General features: G+C 39.9%; 1 protein-coding gene across 5 annotated transcripts in view; it reads right to left on the bottom strand.

Moving 5' to 3' along the window:
• ARHGAP20 (Rho GTPase activating protein 20) overlaps window positions 1–17285 on the bottom strand; it is a 64754-nt gene that overhangs the window by 22200 nt on the left and 25269 nt on the right. For all 5 annotated transcript variants that reach the window (XM_068930297.1, XM_068930298.1, XM_068930299.1 and 2 more), the window contains 5 exons: window positions 11194–11364; window positions 5589–5738; window positions 3748–3789; window positions 2725–2809; window positions 108–185 (listed from right to left, as the gene is read on the bottom strand). In XM_068930297.1, coding sequence (XP_068786398.1) covers window positions 108–185; window positions 2725–2809; window positions 3748–3789; window positions 5589–5738; window positions 11194–11364 — 526 coding nt within the window. The remainder of the gene's footprint in view (window positions 1–107; window positions 186–2724; window positions 2810–3747; window positions 3790–5588; window positions 5739–11193; window positions 11365–17285) is intronic.

Raw genomic sequence — 17285 nt, 5'->3', positions numbered from 1 at the left:
TTTTTCAAATAATGTCCATGTACTAAAATTTTGAAAAAGTGCAAGAGAAGATTTTTTCAGTAAAAGCGGCTAAGAAAAGACTCATTAAAACCAGTGCAAGTACTTACGGTAATTCCCAGCTGCTGCAGGGCCATGAGAATTACATCATTTGCTGTATCAACATTGGTTACAGTTAGGGTCTTTGACTGTGAACAAAAAAAGGAGAAGGGAAAAGTGGCATTACAAATACAGATTTGCAAAGAGTATCTGAAGTGCAATAGCCTTGCATAATTCAATGATTAAAAAATTGAAAGCATATTACTAAAATCTTGTTTGATAAATAAATTATACTATAGAGAGAAAGAGCCAGCTATCTGAGAAGGAGGTTTGGTTCCTGTGCCTCATCATATGCTTTTTACAGCTGCTCCCCCCTTCTCCAGTAGCTCCACAGAAGGGCAGAGTACCATGATTACTAGGGACAAGACCTCTGCATTAAAATATGCACAAAAGACACAAGATACTAATTGCACTTTAGATCCTGTGTAAGGGAAATCTAATGGTTTGATTAATTTAAACACATGGAAGTCTCCTTTGAAAAAAACTAAATGTTTCCATTAGTTTGTTCAGTGGAATAAGAAGTTCTCGAATTGTTATTAATTTTTCCTTCTTTTTGTATTGAAGATCTCCCTGGTAAGAAAATATCACATATAGGTTGTTCATCTCTGTATCTTTCGCCACTTCATTTATATAGACTTCTCAAAGCCAGATTTGGCTTAATACCAGGAACACTTCCTCTTGGTAATCTTTCATTCAGTCAAAATGCTGCTGCTTCAGCATTCTCCAGAATCCGCTCGTTGGCAGCGTGGAGGACACTAGAAACGATGGGTCCTAAACAGCTACACCGACTCAACAGCAAGGATGAGGTGGCCAAGTTTGACCGCCTCTATGACATGCAGCATATTGGAGGAACTGCCACTTTCCACAAAACAGTCTTTCCACCATGAGATTTTGACACCTGGTGCCTGGCACCAGTATTATGCCTGCGCAGAGAAACACCCTCTTCGTTGTCACCTCATGTTGTTGTCATGCAGGGTGCCGCATTTCAAAGACACTGTCAGTATTCACAAACTCATCCTTAGCATGGCTGGGATGTGACAGCACTACTGCCATCACCTTGCAGAGGCAAAACAAGTGGCAAAGTCTAGAGTGCCCTCCTGGGGGCAGGGTAGTCTGGCTCTGCTAACAAGACTACACAGCTTTTGGATTGGAGCTGATCTGCAGCCAGCCTAGAGCACTGGCTGGACAAACACGTGCATGCTTGCAAAGAACGGCCTAGACATGTCCCATGGCCCAGGAAGGCTGGATGGCAGAGCCAGAACGCACACGTTGTGTGTGAGTTCCAGGACTGGTTCAACAAACCCTGCCACCATATGTAGCATAGCAATTTTATACCATTTGGCCATTGGGCGTTCAGGTGAAACACCACCACGACATTTTGCACTTAGAAAACATCTGAGTTGTACTTTTGTTTAAGCCCCTGATGGTAACAAGATGCTATGGCAATCAGAGGAAATAGGTGAGAATACCGTACGTTTTGCTTCAGGACATAACTGAATGCTCATACCATGAAAAATTTAACGTTTGCCAAAAGCAATGACATCTGGCTCTCAGGAGTAGGTCAGCACATTTGCATAAGCTTTGCTCTTGGCTAGAATATAATAAAATGTTTAAGCCTCATGTTCACTCTTCCCCCATCTTCCAGAAATGAAACAATTCTTGGGCATCTCCAGCTGCTGTAGCACAGGGACCACAGTGCCATAAGAACTATTTGGACCACAAAGCTTCGATTTGCTCCTCCACTGCTTTATTGTTGCTTTATTGCTGATAATAGCGAGGCTACAGCATGTAACTTCTAGGAATGTCAGTATCAGGAAACCAAATTTGGCACAAGAGCTTATTTTTAGCTAAGGAAAAAAGAGAAACAAAAAGGCCCTGGTACAATAATGGAACATCGGAGTGCACATACGATTTATAGACATTTACTCAGAAACACCTGAGTGCATCTTGATCTGCAGTCCTTCAAATGAAGGACTTTCATTTGAAGGACCGTAGATCACAGGACACAGTTATTATTATTATTTACTAACATTTCTCTTAGCAACTTGGTCATTCTCACTACTATCTTTTACCTAAATAATGATATTCTGAAAAAAGGAGGAACCATTTATTATTAGGTCAATGCAAGTACAGAATTCTAAGTGGAGATTAACCACTGGATAAAAACCTCTAATAAGGTCTAACTTCTGTGAAAACATCTCATGCCTTTGCAAGTGCTCTTGAGGTTTCTTAGCACGAAATATAGATTTAAAAAAAAAAACATTTTGAAAGAAAGGATAAACGTATAAGAAGCAGAGGGAGATTGAATGGTTTATCAGTGAAGTGCATCTCTAGGGAGCTGCCTACCTACAAGAATTTCATTTAAATTGGTTTAAAATGTCATAGGAAACAAGGTGCAAATGCGCCCATGGATAATCTTTCATTATCATATTAATTTACCTGCCTATGAATTTATCAATATCAGTTAACTGATAAAAAAACATGTTTAAGGCAATTTCCGCGTGATCATATACACAGCTTTACTGATTTACAATCATTATAAACAACAAAAGATATTGCAACTTATAGGTGACAAGCACTCATAGGTGATTCAGATTTAGACCGAGAGTTCAGCTCAGGACCACTTACATATGCACAAGTTCCAACATCTTTTGCAATTATCTTCAGAGGAATACTTTTAGGATAGTCTTTTTCCTTCTCTTCTCTTATTCGGCTGACAAAACAAGTACAAAACAAGTAAAATTTTAATCTTATAAACATAAATAGTAAGACTGATGTTTAAATAGTGATCAAGCAGTCACTGGGTAAGAAGCAGATTGTTTACAGCGTCCTCTCCGCAGAAGGAGCTTCAGGGAAAACAAAGTATCTAGCAGTATCTGAAAGGGATGCTGACCCAGACTCCATTAATGCCCTACTATATTAAAGCTCATACACTGCAGAAATCAGTGTAAGCAGCAGAGAAACTAGATTTAAAATCTACATGTTGACTTCACTGCAATTTTAATCTTAATCAGGAATTTATCAGCCAAGGTTGGGCCTGGGGAGCTGTACCTCATTTCCCCACTAGCCCTGGGAAGGTTGTCTAAAACAGAGAATTTACATCCTGGAGCAGCGCATTTGTACCAAATTTGTAGGATAAGTCAGTGATTACTTGAGATCCTGGCAATTACTTAGGAGTAACAGCTCTAGAGTAGAGCTGTTGCACAGGAGGGGTTATATAAGGAGGCCTAAGTATGAAGAATGGGCTGCAGCAAAGAAAGGACATGTTTAAACAAAAAATTGAGAAAAACTACCTATTGTTGTGATGCCTTAGGCTGCACTCTAGCCTCCTAGTGCAATGAGTTACAGCCCATTGTACAAAACAATTCAAAGAACCGAAGAACGGTGAATTAGAAACCACCACTAGCAGTTCTCTGTCTAATCTGGTTGAAATGAGACAGATCTATTTACACGGATGCTTCCACCATGCCCTCTGGCCTGGGGTAGGTTTTGGAGAACATTTGCTTTTTTAAGACCAAAATTAGATCCACTGTTCTCCATTCATATTAGGATACAGCCAGTCCTAAGCACCAGATAGGAACGAGCAGGGAATCACTGGTCTAGGTCACTTGGACTGTTTTCTATGTGTTCAAAGACTCCATAATAAAGTACCTTTGCAAAAAAGAAAGCCATGTTTCCTTTTGTTCAGCAGACCTGCAAGGATTATAGAAAAATAGGGACAAATTAGCCAGCGTTCTAGTACCAAAACAGCCCTTGTACAAATCATGGTGGAATGGACTGCTTTTTGGTTGAAATTTCCACAAATACATATAAAAACTGAAAGAGTTTTGCAGATTTGTATGAAATATCTATTTACAGATTGAGCTCTTAAACTAACGTCCAAGTAAAAGAGCAGGATGCTTTAAAAGAAGAGCTTAATTCAAAAGTTTAAAGCTATTTCCTCGGGTATATAGAGCTCTTGCAATTTCCACTGTTCAGTTTCTCTTTCTTCTTATTTCTTACTTGGTTCAGGGAAGCTCCTGTGCACCACAATTAAAAAAAAAGGCCTCACTTCACTTATAAATATTTAAGTTTTGATTTTTTAAGACTTATCTCATTTATACACTTTCAAGGATAAAAAAACATTCAGCTAAACAAAGCTAATAATAGAACCATGTCAGCAATCTCATCTAATTTTGCTTCAACTTTCTTGAGCTAAATCTTGCCCCAGATGACGTAACTGCTATTCCCACTACTGCTACTACAAATCAGGTTTTTCATACTTTCAGAGCAGGTACTTAGGGAACCACAAACCTGCTGAATGATGCTGCTTCAGGGGTACACACTTCATAAACATTAGAACTCTGATTCTGCTTCGGATGCTTCAATTGTCTGGTACGCTACCTATGGACTCATACACGGCATTTTAGTTTTTCTATTTACCTCCAGACATAAAATCACTTCACTTCTATAAAAACCTTGATTCTCTTTGGCTTGAAGCTATTCCTTTCATATCCAAATATTTTTGATAGCTATAAAGGATCAGCTGCTGTCACTAGATCAAAGCTCATGTTCATTGGCAGGAGTTCAACTGAAAATTGACAGAAAATTTCAGCTTGGTTTCAGGACTACTGAGTGAAAAAAAACATAAAGAGCACAACCAGCTCAGTAAAGACCAGTTTGTGTGTAGCATTCTCATTGGATATGGGCAATATGACATACAAATTAAGCTGTACGCCTCATCTTTTGCTCTCTGTTGGTAAAGAGGCAAATGCATTTTCCAAGACCGGGCCAAATTACTGAGGCTGACCACCTGGGATTTAAGGGGGATGGTGCCCTCCCTTATCTAAAGTGATGACAAAGCCCTCCTGCTGAGACTAAAATTAGACTAATGACTGAAATTACCTCTATCACCCTTATGTGTCTTACAGCCAACACTGCAAAGAACCAGACCAAAAATCTTTTTCTCCATTAAAATTCAGAGACTCTGCTTTAGGAGGAATTTTGACATTTTCTCTGGCATAATTTAATTAAGAAAAGAAGTAGGACAAAGCCAGTATTTCACTGTACATTTTGTGCTACATCCAATACAAGCTCTTTTGCTTAAAAGTGTCCTACAAGGGTCTCTGATCCTCTCGTTATCTTGGCTGTTTACTCTTTCTAGTTCATCTTATGAATTAACCAAGCTGTTTGTCCAATTATACTGAAAAACAAAAAAGAAAAAAGGGAATTCCCACTAAGCAAATTTGCAGCACAGCCAGTGCTTTGCCAAATCACCTACTTTCTCAAATTTTTAAGTGATATAGGTGAATATCACTACCACATTTCTAGAGAGACGAATACAAAGCACAGAGGGTGACTTGCTCACAGCAGTATGAGGAGTTGGTTTAAAAAACAGTAAGTTTTTACTTCCCAGGCTTGTATTCATTGGTGCTGAAATGAATTTGTCTCATTACCTGTCTGCCTTGGTAAACTTGGGTAACTCGTTAAATAAAACTTATCTCAGTCCTTACCTGAAATTCACCACACAGTTTGTGGTGGGCCAGCCCAAAACAAAGGACCTTTCCGGGTCTGTGCTGCCCTCACAGACTTCTTCCGTACAAAACGCTGTCCACATCTCACAGAGACGTGCTTGGCACTTTAGTTTGAAATGAGAATGCGACCTGTCAGCAGAAATTCACAGGTATGTCACACACACAAAAACATAGCAAGGCAGGTTAAACAACTCACAATATCTTCTTCCTTAGGGCTCATCTGAAAGTTGCATTGGAGGTGATGGATTAATCTCTTTGTTAAAGAGATTAATGTTTTATTTATGTTTAAATATAATAGTATATTTAAATATAATGCATATTTAAATATAACAACTTCTGATCCAAATAGGTCAACAGATATATTACTTGTGGGATAAACAGATTGCTTGTGGCATCCCTGGACATCCTCCTTCTTGCAAAACTTCTGCCCATGTTTGGAGTCCCCTCCCAATGAGGCAAAGATTGTGACTCGGGCTGCGATCTCCTTGGAGTGACTTTAATGCTGTTGAGGAGTCTGTAGTACAGTTTGACTGCTCAGCCCCAAGGTCAACAACGAGGTTGATTCTGAGTAGTTACAATCAGGCCAGACCGAGTGAAGCCATCCTGAAGAAAGAACAAACACTAAACTGCCACGTGCCCACTACAGCACAGATCACCTAGAGGGTCCACAAACTAACCACACGGTAACTTTTGGCCCACATCACTTGGACAATGAACCAGGACTTCCTATATTCTCAAAACATCTACTCATCTACAAGGACGGTATATTACATAAATTCTCAATTTTTTTAAATTTGTCCTTTCCTATATTTTATCCTATTGAACATTAACATATAGTAAAAGTCATATTTACAGATTTTTACTTTTTTATTTCAAGTCTTTGCTTCCACTTAATTTCTCATGATAAGACTCCTTTCTTCACGGGATCTGCAGCACCTGTGCTATGTGAGAAGCAATTAAAATCTCAAAGTCAGTTCAACTCTGTAGCAAGGCAACAGCCAGTTACTTCAAGGCAGGTTTGCACTAGAGGCCTTGCAGACTGAATTGCCAGATGGCCTTCAAGTGTTAAACTCTGATTCTCCTGGGCCAGCAGGGAAAGCCTGAAGGAAAAATGGCCCTTCCTTGAAAATGTTCTGCCCTTCTAATCCAAGGACTGCAAACAAGAGCACGTCCGCTCATCACAGTATTGCAAATGTGGCTGGGGACAGCACCAGATACTCTGGTGATTAGTGCCCTATAAATAAATACGCGAGGTAAGCAGTTTCTTAGAGCTTTGGTGCACCTGGACTACCTTCTTCGAGATTAATCTCATTTAAAAGGTATTTGATTTAGGACAGTCTGAACTATTTCAATCTGAAACATGAAAGTACTTGAACCTTGTGGCTTGAAAGAGGACTTGGATGAATTTACAGTACCTGACAGATCTGAGATTTTCAGCTGACACTGTGCTAACAGCTGTGGCACCAGCGATAACCTAGCAACATTTACAGCGGTGGGCAAAAAAAGGACGAGGTGTGCATATCACAACTGACACTGGCAAAAAGGTGCACTTATGTTAGATCACTACCAAATGTCATAAAATAAAGTGTCAAATTCATATATTTTTAAAATTATACCACGGTCAGCTGTATATTTTATCTCTCTTTCATTTATTTTGTTTTGTTTCTCCATCAAAGAGAAACTTAAAATATAGGAGAGCATTTCAATATGTTCATGAACAAATCATGCTGATGTTTGTGATGTTGCAGGTAAAATCTGTCAAAAATACAGAAATAACTATAACAGATTGATCGTAGAACAAACTGTAAAAATGCAGATTAACAAAAATAGACATGAGTTGTAATTAGCTAAATGGAAGTGTTAATTAATGTTGTAATTAGCTAAAGATAAATGTTAATAAATGCATGCCGGGACTGACTCCACTGATAGGACTACAGTTATGCTGGGAATCAGTCTGTCTAGCCTCCTTTCCTCCTCACCTTCTTCCTTCCATTATCTAGTACGATGAACTCTCTACATGCTGTTTCACTTTAACATTTACAGTTCATAAAGCTGGACCCCTACAGTGCCAGTAGCGGGTGTTGGCAAGGTGTTGGCAGAAGCACAAAGATGTTCTCTCAGTCACACTGAATGTATATTCTTACCGTATTTGCCTACTCACAGCTCTCAGCTATTATCAATATTCAAGTGGCCTGGTTTCCAGAGGCACTGAAACACTAGCTTCCATTAACATCTAAAGAGCCTAAAGTATAATTTTGTCTTTATCTGCCTTTATGCAATCCATGGGTTCTCAGCATCTGTGAAAAGTGGGTCTTCTATTTAAGTACCAAAGCACAATCTCTAGAAATGAATATATCATCACTGGCTAAGGAAGCGGCAAAACTGAACATTTAAAAATGGAACGACTAACAATCTAACAAGGATTATTTTATTTTGTTTTTCAGGTAGTAAGTCCCTGCCCCAACTGTTACACTGGCAACTTCCAGATCTCACTGAAATCAACAGAAAAGTCATGAACGTCAGTGGTGTAGATATTGATAAATCCCAAATGCTACTACCCCACAGAGTAAATTCAGTTCTTTTTGCTTTCTGTAAGTGGCAATTGGATACCTTGTGGCTGTAACAGATGGAAGATTAACTTCTCACTAGATTTGCTAATCTCCTTAATAGGACCCTCTAACAAAAGCATTAATAGATCCATTGGGAGATTGCTTCCGTAATTCTATTTCTTTACTCAATCATTAATCTCTAAGTCCAGCCACATTGGGAAAATAAATTTAAAAGGTATGTGTATGAATGTATATACTAAGAAAGAGAATGAGGAAGCCATTTCTCTGTGCATCCTATACAGAAACATATGTGAGAAATTTTGATCAACGGACAGATCCTTGAAATATTTACTTGCAACTAGTGCCACATTAAAATACATGCTATCTGTAAGAAATCTAACCAGTAAACAGAAAATAGCATAAAACTGTACATATTTAACATTAGTTTAGTGAGAAAAATTCTTTCAACCAACTCATTTATGATTTAACCCTCACATGAAGGGAGTAGAGAAAGGGGCAGTAAAGAGAGAAGCACAGCATGTGAATATTAATCTTATTTTTCATAAGATGGGCTAATGGATGAACTGACAAGGTAACAGTCTACATTTCAGAAATGATTAGAAAGCATCAGAAAATGAACCTACAGGCATCTTGTCCAGAGTACACAGATCGGTTGTGGAGAGGGCTTACCATCCGCAAATTGCAATGGGAGCAATGCCAATTCATTGCCTTTCAGCAGGAGCTCAGCACCCTACAGAAGTTTATTCAGCAAGCTCAGAGGATGCAGGGTACTTGTTACTCTCTAAAAAAAAAAAATTCCTACCCATTTGCTGATAATATGAAGTCTAATTATAAATGAGCTCCTTTTGTACAGTGACTGGCTACCTACAGCTGAGCCTACACACACGTTACAAGATTAGGGGATCCCTAAAAAGAAGTCTCTTTAGGCACACACATGTCCCAAATCGAACAATCACTTAACACAAAAGAGTGTTACAAATTTTTAGCACCTTCACAAGGAGTAGCTCTGAAGGTAAGTCAGATTCAACTGCATCATTAACTCAGTCTAGATATTACCCTGGTGACCTGCTGTCTTTACTCCGCATCAGCTATTCAAAAGTCAGTAATAATCAATAGTTCCTGCTGAATAGCAATGCATACCACTCAGATTTCTCCTCTAGGAATCAGCAATGGTATTTTCTTACATGATAACTTTCAAAAATGCTGATTTTTAAAAAGTATTCATTAGCAACAGCTCTGATACAGGCAGCTGTAGAGAAAACAACCCAATCAGTTCTTTAAAATATGCAAAGTAGTATCATTCAAAATACTCCTTTTACCATTTCTAGTAAAGACTTGTTTTCCCCCTCTTTTTTCACAAGCACAATTTGTCCTGTTCTGCCTTCTTCAGAAATTGCAGACTCTCCTTCACATTAAATCAAGGGCTGTAAGAGACATCATTACTCCCTAGGAATGAGATTTTAGGGTGGTTACACAGAGTGGTGCTTTCCTATGCAAATAGTCCCACTGGGTCCCAATCAAACCTGCAGTAACATGCAGCTTAGCCTGGGCTGTAACATTGCTTTTGATCAGTGTGCTGACCAGGGCTCGTAGAGGGAGGGATTCATCTCACCTGACTTTACTCTTCTAAAATTCAGGAGTTTATGCCTAAGCTGGTCAGGCTATGCCCCCTGTATAGTCAGTGGACAAAGTGAGAGACCTCTCCAGAGCATGGCTCTCTTCACCCACCCTCGACACCTTTTTAGGACAAGGTGAGTTGGCCACAGCAAGGTCCTGTTTTTTCTCTCAGTGGCTATAAAAGGAGCCTAGAAAATTAATCAGGTGTAAATATCTAATGTTTGAAAGCTAAAATTTGGTGAGGTGAGTCCCACCGTAAAGCCAGACACAAACATAAATAAATACAGTAACTATACTACTACTGCTGGTAAAATAGTAGGATTTCACCAACCGTAAAGATCCTTTTGTTCACCACCTCACCAGTAGTGGAACATGTTTTGGGTTAAATATCCTCTATGTTGTCACACCATATAAAGTGAAAGAGTTCAGCTGGGGGGGGGGTTATGTTTATTGTATGTGATTCAAATGGACGCAGCTCAGATTTCTACAGAAAACACAGATTTATACTGGCTTTTCCCGGCAGCCTCAGAGAGAGTTGCTTAAGCAAAAAGACATATTGCAAAAGCCCATGATTCACATTGAGATTACCCACCCTGTGAAACTACAAACACTGTGCCTAACAGAATGAAGCTACATCAGGATTTTTTACTATTATTTCCCTTTAACCCATAACAACAAGTGAAAGCACCCTCTAAAATTGCCTTAAACCACAAATACTGCATGAAGCTGGCATGCTAGATACAGCCTGTAAATCTGATTTAATTGTGAATGGTAGAGTGAATAATCAGAGCTCAGCAGCAAGCCTGATTACACACAAACACTACCCAGACTGCTCAGCACCGCTTCCCCTCCCTTTCCCCACACACCCCTGTACAACCTACAGAAATGGTCACTGTGGTAATGCTTGCAATCTCTATTTCTGTACAGCTCCTCTCCACCGGAGTGTATCAAAGCAACTTCCAGACAAGCAGTGAAGCCTGTAACCTCTATGTGACACAGCCACCAGTGGTACACATACTGATGGTATACATACCATGGGCTGACTGGCTAAACCAGAACACCCAGTTCAAGGCAGCACAAAGGGGACAATTCAACACTGATGAGTCTTTTCCATGACATTTGCATTCCCAAGGTAGGAAACATTATAAAAATCAAGCAATATATTCAAGACTATCTGTTACTGCTCTAATACGTTGCTGCTTGGGCTTCCTACAGAGGCTACGGGGTTTTCAAGAGCACCTATGGAAGTCAGGCACCTAACTTCCATTGACCAAATAAAAGGCTAACCTACAATTTAGCAAACATTTATTTCTGAAAAAGCATTAAGAAAGTCCGTGTTACGCTCTGCCAAGAAAAAGGGCTCCTCAATGGAAGTATTGCCTGGATGCCATACTCACTTGGACTTGGCAACAACCAGAAGGTCTGTGAAAAGGAAAAGGTGTCGTTCCTGGGTTTGTAGGCCTGTCTTCAGCTGCACATGGCCATCGAGGATAAACATTCTGTTGTGGCACATAAAGGACTGCACAAGGGGACATGCTTCCGGGCTGATGGGGGAGAAACAGCCTTCCCTGCAAAAGGAAATAAAGGAAAGCAAATCAGCTGATTGCCAGTGAGGAAGAGCCAGGCAGTGACTTTCCACACCCATTGGAAAAAGGCAACTTATTGGGCCAGATTTTAGTAAAAGGTTAGAGAGACACTGAATATAAATCCACAGTTTGAGTCCAACTCAAAATCTTTTAATGACTTTCTTCACTGAATCTGTTACAGCCCAAGCATATGGACAGCTTTTATCAAATGACAATAATTTAATATAGCCCTCTCCATTTTGTCTATTTGCATTTTTCTCCATTTGCATAGATTCTTAGAGAAAACATTGCACCTTTTGTAGGCTCTCCGTAAAGAGAGAGGACACATGCACGATAAAGAAATATCTGCACGCGCCCCTTTGTCAGAAGGGGACTCGTATTAGGTGTTAAGCGCAATTTGTAAAAATTATTCCGAAAAAAAGACAAACATAAGGTGCAACTGAACCTTGTAGGAGACAGACCATGTGCTAGAAGCAACATGGAAAAAGGCTGCTCAGCCCCTCTCTCGAGGCACACATCTAGCAAGCACTGAAGTCAGCTCCCATGCAGGGCGGCGCTGTGTGGCTGGAGCAGGGCTGTGCTGGTATGCAGCTGTGGTGTGTGGGGGCTGCTGGATCATCCAAATCCCAAACGGGAGCAAGCGAGTAAATGAGCCCCTGCTGGGGCCAACGCTGATGACCGCGTTATATGCTCAACACAGCCCAAACCATCCTGCCCCGCGGTGGAGACGTGAAGCTGTTGTGTATTGCCTTCAACTTCCTGAAGCATGTAATGCGTGCCTTGTGGCTCTTGCATATATGAAGATTTTGGTCTGTGGCTCATAGGGTGAAGAAATTTGGCCAGTCCTGACACAAGCACTAAACTACAGAAATTTGACAGCTTGTCTCTAAACTATTTCATTAGCCATGTCTTAATTATTTCCTCCTTGCACTTATTCTCATCATAGCCTTATTACAAGATACCATTTTAAAGGTCCTGCCAAGGTAGTATTTTAAGCGTTCAAGATCGTCAGCTCGTCAACACTTTCTAAATACAGACTTACGTTTATAGATACATTCAGGCTCTCCTGGAAGATGCTGATCTTTTCTAAGGAGGTATTGAGTAGATCGCAGCCAGCAGGAGTTGGGGTTACTGATACTAGGGACAGGATTCCCTCAGTCCCTCCTTATCTAACTGTTCTGCACAATATAAAATAGTTAAATCATTACTGAAACAGAAATGACAGATTTTCTCTATCGTAATGGTCAGCTCACTCACCCAGACAGGATATCCTTTCTTTTTGATCCTTGCTCTAGCAAACGTCTATTTATATTGAGCAGAACTGAATGACTGTGAGGGTCTGAGGGGTGCACACTCCTCCCCTGGCACCTTCTAGGAACTGGTTGTAGGGCAAGGTCTGCCTTGGAAAACGAGAGATGGGAGTTCAAATCCTCCCAGACAGATGAAAAAACTGGACCTGGTCTCCTATAGGTTGAGTGCATCTTGACTGATGAGCTTCTGAATTAAAACCAAGATCCACCAGCACCTTTTCTAGTGACTCTGTATAGGCAACTTTCCAATTATTTGCTTTCCCTATGGGTGCCTCGAAATGAAACGTTTCCTTTAGGTTGAACGGATGTTGTATTCGACTCAATTTTTTGAAGTGTATTTACTTAGTTATTTTTCCCTGGGTAAAAAAGAAAAATGAAGATAAAATTTGGCTGCATCTTCCCTCTTTACTCATTTTTTAGGTCAGCAATTGAGCTGGAAAATCCATTTTTTGCACAGTCTTACCAAATTTCTCAGAGGTGGTGGGTATTTGACAAGCTCTAATTGTCCTCAGGTCCCCAGTCCTGTTGCCATTTCATAGAAGGCAAGGCACAGCACAAAAGGCTTGATTCTCAGAGGTACTCCCTCCTTATGCCCCCACTGACTCCTGCACAAGCATCTCTGGACAAGATAATCATCTCACGCTGCGTGACTTATGATTCCTCTACCAACAAAGCGAACAAGGCAAAGAAAGGCTGAACGAACAGTTGCAAAATTACAGTTTATTCCCGTTCCCACTGTAATGGATGACTAACTTTTAATGACTTTGCTGGGAGAGGAAACATACCTATAAAATGAGGGTCACAAAACACATGGGAGAGATGTCAAAGACAACAAGAGAGCGGACAAAATCTTCAATGAAGGTTACAAACCTTCCTGCCTCTAACTTAGATCCTGCTGATTCGCCACCCTCCCCTCCACGCATAGCCCCTTGATGCCTGTGGCTGGATTACTCAGTCGATTTAGGAAATCCTGACAGCTGGCAGAGAAAGGATAAGCTCTGAGATTGGCCTATATTAGCAGGAGACACTTTCACTGATCCATAAGGAGCTGATGACGATCTCCACCTGTTGAAGAGATCCCCCCTTTTTGGCCTTGGTTTCCTTGTTCTGACTGGGAGCCTGAATTTTTGAAAGAATTCCTCAACTTAATTGGAAGTTTCTCTTTTGTTTTTAATTACCTACTTCTTCAGGTAAGAGAGAAAGGAGAAGGAATGCCTTTCAGAATGAATAACACAAACTTAAAGTTATTTGATCTTTCCTAAGCAGCAGGGGTACTCAGGAGTGTGGGCATTAAAGCAGAAAGAGGAGTTTTGCCTCAATACCACAGGGTGAATATGCTATGCGGCCAGCAACATGAGTAGGGGGAACAGTAAGCACCTCTCTTTCCCCTCAATTTTTGCATAAAATTGGGAATTCACCAATTCACTAGCTCACGAATGGTTGATTGGTAGTGGGGATTCAATTTCATAAACTCCCTCCCACTTGACACAGAAACATCTCAGCAATGACGACCAACCTACCTAAGTGAAACCCATGCAGGGCCTTTACCTCAAGGTTAAGTGGAGGAAATATCCACTTCTATTCAAAACCAATATCAACAATGGTTAGAACAAAGTCCTTCCCGTTTTATTGCTATCACCAAATCAGTGGAAACATTTATAAAAATCATACTGCAGGGCCTGACCCTAGTGATGCCCCTGTAGGTTCAGGCTCATATGTCTCCAACTCAATTTGATCACTCCTGTTTGCACATTTTCTACATCCTGGTTTGTAAGTCTGGGAACTTCACAAATTAAACTAAGCAAAATCTGTGTTATTCAGGTAAGCAAAGGAAGGTCCAGAGGGTTTATTAATAATAGAAGTCAAGCAAAATAAACTTGGCGTCAGAACTAGAAGATGTAACAACATAGATAAGTTATTTGAATGAAATCTTCCTTTCGATCCACTGCCCTCCACATATCTCTGTCATTTGAACTCTAGCACTCCCTCATGCTTTAATGGAGTTTACCTAACAACCTTTATCCAAAAAAAAAAAAAAAAAAAAAGTGACAATCTTTTCTTCCTTTGAAACAAAGCTAAAAAAAAATCAAAGCCATTAATTCAGCCAGAACCTACTAAAATCCCGTGATTAAGGAGCACGGGAGAAAATTCACCAACAGTGACAAAAATGTCTGTTGGAAAGTACATTTTGATCCTCACAATTAATGTGCTACTGTTACAAGACATAAATGAAACTGAAGTTTTGTTACAATGAAGAAAATGCAGATCAGCTATACCCTCAGGCCTAGAGTTTTACGTAAGAGAGGTAATTTGGGAATTCAGTTTTTAATGGCTCACTGATTTTTCAGGCTACTAAATGGGACTTATTCTGAAAAGTGCTAAGCGCTCAAATACTCTGAAAATTCCTTTTAATAGATTTACACAAAAATCAGTACTTAAGCCAATGTGATTTCTGATACCATAAAAAAAAAAATCTCAGTCAGTGATCTAGGACCTTCTCTACCTCTTCTGTGTTCCCCTAAAAGTGATCCTATGATTAAGATATAAGTTAAAGCCACAAAATAACAGTCACCTTTCCAGTTTGGCAGAAAAAAAATCCATCATTCTTGTTTCTTGAGAAAAAGAAAATGTGAACTGAATTCTGAAGGGCAGATATCCTGCAAAGTGAACAATCAGTCATGTTCCATTTTGTGCAGAAGCAATGCTAATACTAAGATTGAGATGGCACTGCAATTGTAACTCTCCGTTCTCAAGTGCATATTTCTTTCTGAAAATACTATTTTTGAGTCTGAAGTTTCTATGCATGGTTTTAACCAAGAAGTTAGTTCTGTAATTTGGAGACATGTACAGAACTATTTTTAAGTTTTTCAGGCATAGATTAAAATCACTATACTGGTTGAAATCAGTAAAAAGGTAATTGGAGTTTTTCTTCTGGCATTTCCACAGCCTAGTTTGTAACCTCTATTATTTTTCAAATTATCAAAATAGACATCCGTACAGAGTGATTTAAAAGAACTCTTCAATTTTGTAGGTGTAACATATGAAGTTGAAAGCTATCAGCAGTCAGCCAGACATTGACAAATACATCCCCAGTGCATTCAGCATGAAAGCAAACACATCAGTACTCACTTCATCAATGCTGTATTTACTAGAAACCACAAAAGCACAAATAATACATGTTCTTCCCCCTGCAGAGCCTCCTTGGGGTTTTTGAATAAAACAGATATCTTAATGGTGTGATCCCCAAGATGTTTATTTTAATCTTTACTGCAATGGGGACATTAGCTTTAATGTCTATTTGTAGTGAAAACAATGAAATAAACTAGTATACTCTTCAAAAGAGAGTCTAACAGCCCATATTAATTTGTTACTACGTCCATGATCCAAATATTGTTTATACCAATGGGAAGCTTTGCACTGGTTTCAGTGGATGATGATTTAAGCCTATCTATGACTTAGATGAAACTGTAAGATGCCTCAGGGGAACAATGTGTTCCAAGGTACCGAGGCTGACATGAGCTATTGCAGGTATCTCAGCTATATAACATCCCTCTCACAGAGTGCTCATGCTCCACCCTAAAACTTATTAAGTTGTTTAGGTTATTGTTTTCTGCCTGCACTTCCCTCTGCTGATGATATCTTCCGCATCCACAGAAGTCAATCTCCTCTACTGATGCAGACACCAACACTCTCTGCATGAATGGGATTTATTGAAATAAAATAATACTTTGCTCTTTAACTGCTGAAGCCCTTCACAAGAGGTAGGTGAGAAAAAGCACCATTTAATCAGTAGAGCAGTAAAATGGTAACTATTCAAAAGGTGAAGTCCGAGTTAGCCCAGCCGCACGAGAGGCTACATGAGCTCTCTATCAAACTTTAACACATATATTATACCTTTCTAAATTGTTATCACAGTGAACAACTCAGCCTAAACTCATTTCACACATAGATACCTTAAGAAAAACTATTGCATGGTTGTGCCAGTGCTGAAGCCCATGTAAGGGCCCAGGAGTTTCTTCCAGTTTTGCGCCTACACACGTAGAGCATACAGCTTATGGCATAAACCAGCCTTATAAACTAGCCCCTTTACAGGGGCCACCAAGCAAAGCATGTGACAACTGTCCTAGCCATGTTCAGAAAGCACAGACTTATCTTGTATATCTCAAAGGCCAGGTTAGGAAGGCTCTGAGGAACCAGTAAATTATCTTTAGGAAAAATAAAACAAACAAACTTTTAACTTCAGTCTCTCTCAGCAAAGCATTTACTTTATCATCAATGAGTCACCACACTGGGTTAGAGCAACCCGCTGAGAGAAGCAGAAGCTATTCACACCCTCAAGGCTAGTGAAAACAGTAGCTATCTGAACAGTAAGAAACGTCTACAGCCCAGCCTAACATTATGATTTTTTGCCAAAATGGGTACGTCTGTCAGGGATGACCAGGATGATCCAATTTGTGGCCAGCAGAGATACCCCCAGAGCAACCCTGATCTAGAAAAGTCAAGCTCTCACCATTTTGCCGGTAGAGCTTTGGAAATCTTCTACCCTGACTGGAAACCAGGTAACAATGTTTGCACTTAGGTTCTACGCCTCCT

This window comes from Struthio camelus, chromosome 1 (genome assembly GCF_040807025.1).
Source record: "Struthio camelus isolate bStrCam1 chromosome 1, bStrCam1.hap1, whole genome shotgun sequence".
In the NCBI taxonomy this organism is placed as follows: domain Eukaryota; kingdom Metazoa; phylum Chordata; class Aves; order Struthioniformes; family Struthionidae; genus Struthio; species Struthio camelus.
Note: the sequence above shows the minus strand (reverse complement) of the source record. Positions and strands in the feature narration are given on the sequence as shown.